The 2,444-nt window shown below is 38.4% G+C and overlaps 1 protein-coding gene across 1 annotated transcript; it reads right to left on the reverse strand.

Annotated features, from left to right (window-relative positions):
• Nucleotides 1-258: 258 nt before the first annotated feature.
• LOC139040681 (olfactory receptor 5A2) lies at nt 259-1,218 on the reverse strand. Its single transcript, XM_070487433.1, has one exon. The coding sequence runs from the start codon at nt 1,216-1,218 to the stop codon at nt 259-261; it is 960 nt and encodes a 319-aa protein (XP_070343534.1).
• Between the last annotated feature and the right edge of the window lie 1,226 nt (nt 1,219-2,444).

Below are 2,444 nucleotides of genomic sequence, written 5' to 3' on the forward strand. Positions count from 1 at the left end.
TACCTTTAGAATCGTCACCCTGAATGCTGGACTAACATTTTTTTAGTTTTCCTCCTACAGACAACAACTCTATTTTGATGTTTCAGATTGCTCAGTCTTTGTCATGGTGAAGGTTTTTCCTAAATTGAGCGTTTATAAGCTGAATCTACACAAATCCTGGTAAACAAAAATCATTGTGTCAATCAACTAGTCCAGAACTACATGAAAGTCAGCATAATTGACCCAACTCACAGCTTTATTGTAAACATTACCTCGGGGTCAGAAAAATGAGTGCTCATGAGAAAGAACATGTTTCCTTTCCATAGCTTTCCTTACAGCACTTTTAATCTCCTTATTTCTAAGACTGTAGATGATGGGATTCACCATAGGGATCACCAGAGCATAGAACACTGACACCACCTTGTCCCGGTTTAAGGAGTAGCTGGAACTAGGTCTCATGTACATGAAGAGACCAGAACCATAGAAGAGGGTCACAGCAGTCAGGTGAGAGCCACAGGTGCTGAAGGCCTTGGTCCTACCTCTTGCTGAACTGATCTTCACGACAGCAGTAACGATGTAACCATAAGAGATGAGGATCACAAGGACAGATACCATTCCAACAACAACACCCACAATGAAGTTCACCACTTGGCTGGTGAAGGTATCAGAGCATGACAGAACCAGGACTGGAGGAAGGTCACAAAAGAAGTGGTTGATTAGGTTGGGCCCACAGAAATCATGCTGATAGACAGAGTATGTTTCAATCAAAGAACTAAGGAATCCACCCACATAGGCCCCAGCCACCATCTTTAAACAAAGTGTATGGGATATGACAGCTGTGTAGAGCAACGGGTTGCAGATTGCAGCATACCGATCATATGCCATAGCTGCCAAAAGAAAGCATTCAGTCAGCCCCATTCCACAGAAGACAAAGTACTGCGTGGCACACCCAATGAAGGAAATGGTTTTCTTCTCTGTGATGATGCCAGAGAGCATCTTGGGAGTTGTGGAGGATACATAGCAGATATCTAAGAAGGACAGGTTACTGAGAAAGAAGTACATGGGTGTGTGTAGGTGGGAGTCCATCCTGATAAGGATGATGAGGCTCATGTTCCAGGCTAGGGTCAGGAGGTAAATCCCCAGGAACAACACAAAATAGAAAATTTTCATTTGAGGATGGTCTGAAAATCCCAGGAGGATGAATTTTGTCACAATTGTGTTGTTCCTTCCTACAGCCATAGAACTGCATCCTTCATAAAGGAAAGAAGCAATCTTGTGATCAGTTAGATTTTGTTTGTCATTATTTGAATGGATGTTTTCTAGAAGGTCATATAAACAGTTAATACCAATAACGTCCTAGCCACCTGCTGGGCAAAGTCTTCTCGGAGGAAGTCGGCCTATGGTAGTCTCTTGGCACTATTTAAAATCTGTATGTTATATACTTCATTGACCAGAAAAGAATCCATCTAATAGAGCAGAGAGCAACTGGGAGTCAGTAATTTGAGTTTTGTCTGAAGCTCCATTCCTAACTCATTGGAAACTGTGGAAAATTCACTTCATCTCTGCAGATCCTCATTGTCTCAATTGAAAATGGGAAGATTGAATCTAATGAGTCTCAATGTTCCTCTGGACTTGGGTTTCATATGGCTTTTTAGAATTCTGACTTCAAAATATAAACCCAAATTAACAATAAAGTTAGGAATTTCTTATATTTTATAAATCTTTAGTATAAGAGTCCCAAAAGGCACTAAACACAACAGGCTATAAGATTTCACATATTCCATTTTGAGGGAAGCAATTCAACCCATAACAAAACATTCTATTCTTTTAAAGTAAAACTAAGAGAAATGTGTATATATATATATATATATATATACACATATACATGCATGTTTAGAACTAGAATTTTTTTCTAATTATATAATTTTTTTATACAAGTCACTCAATAAAATGCATGAAAAGATCAAAAGTTGGACTAACTCATCAGTACCATTATGAGATAGAAGTGCTATGGACGTATCTCCATGGGGGGAGAGGGGAAGCAACACCAAAGTTGACTGAAATTGGGTGAGCCATGTGGTCAAGAACAAGCAAAAACCAGTATCTCCTGAAGAAGAAAAGCTGAACATGGTTCATTAGATATTTAAGGATAATAATTTCAGTATAAGCAAAGGACAACTTTGATGTCATCAGGCCAACCAGATTATCATTCTGAAGACATGAGGTAAGCCCATGAACATTTTGCATTAAGAAAGACAGGTCATTGCATTAATAAAGACCTCACTAGTGTAAGATCAAATGAGGAAATATAAATGGGTGTAAAAAGGTAGAAGTGCCCTAGAGAAGACCCGATGGTAAAATCAAAGTTGTTGATATTTTATCATTTTATAGAATTTGATTACACAGCACATTTACATCAAATTGCAATTATCTGATTGTGTTATTCATTCATCATATTAAACACT

This window comes from Equus asinus, chromosome 17 (genome assembly GCF_041296235.1).
Source record: "Equus asinus isolate D_3611 breed Donkey chromosome 17, EquAss-T2T_v2, whole genome shotgun sequence".
Classification (NCBI taxonomy): Eukaryota; Metazoa; Chordata; class Mammalia; order Perissodactyla; family Equidae; genus Equus; species Equus asinus.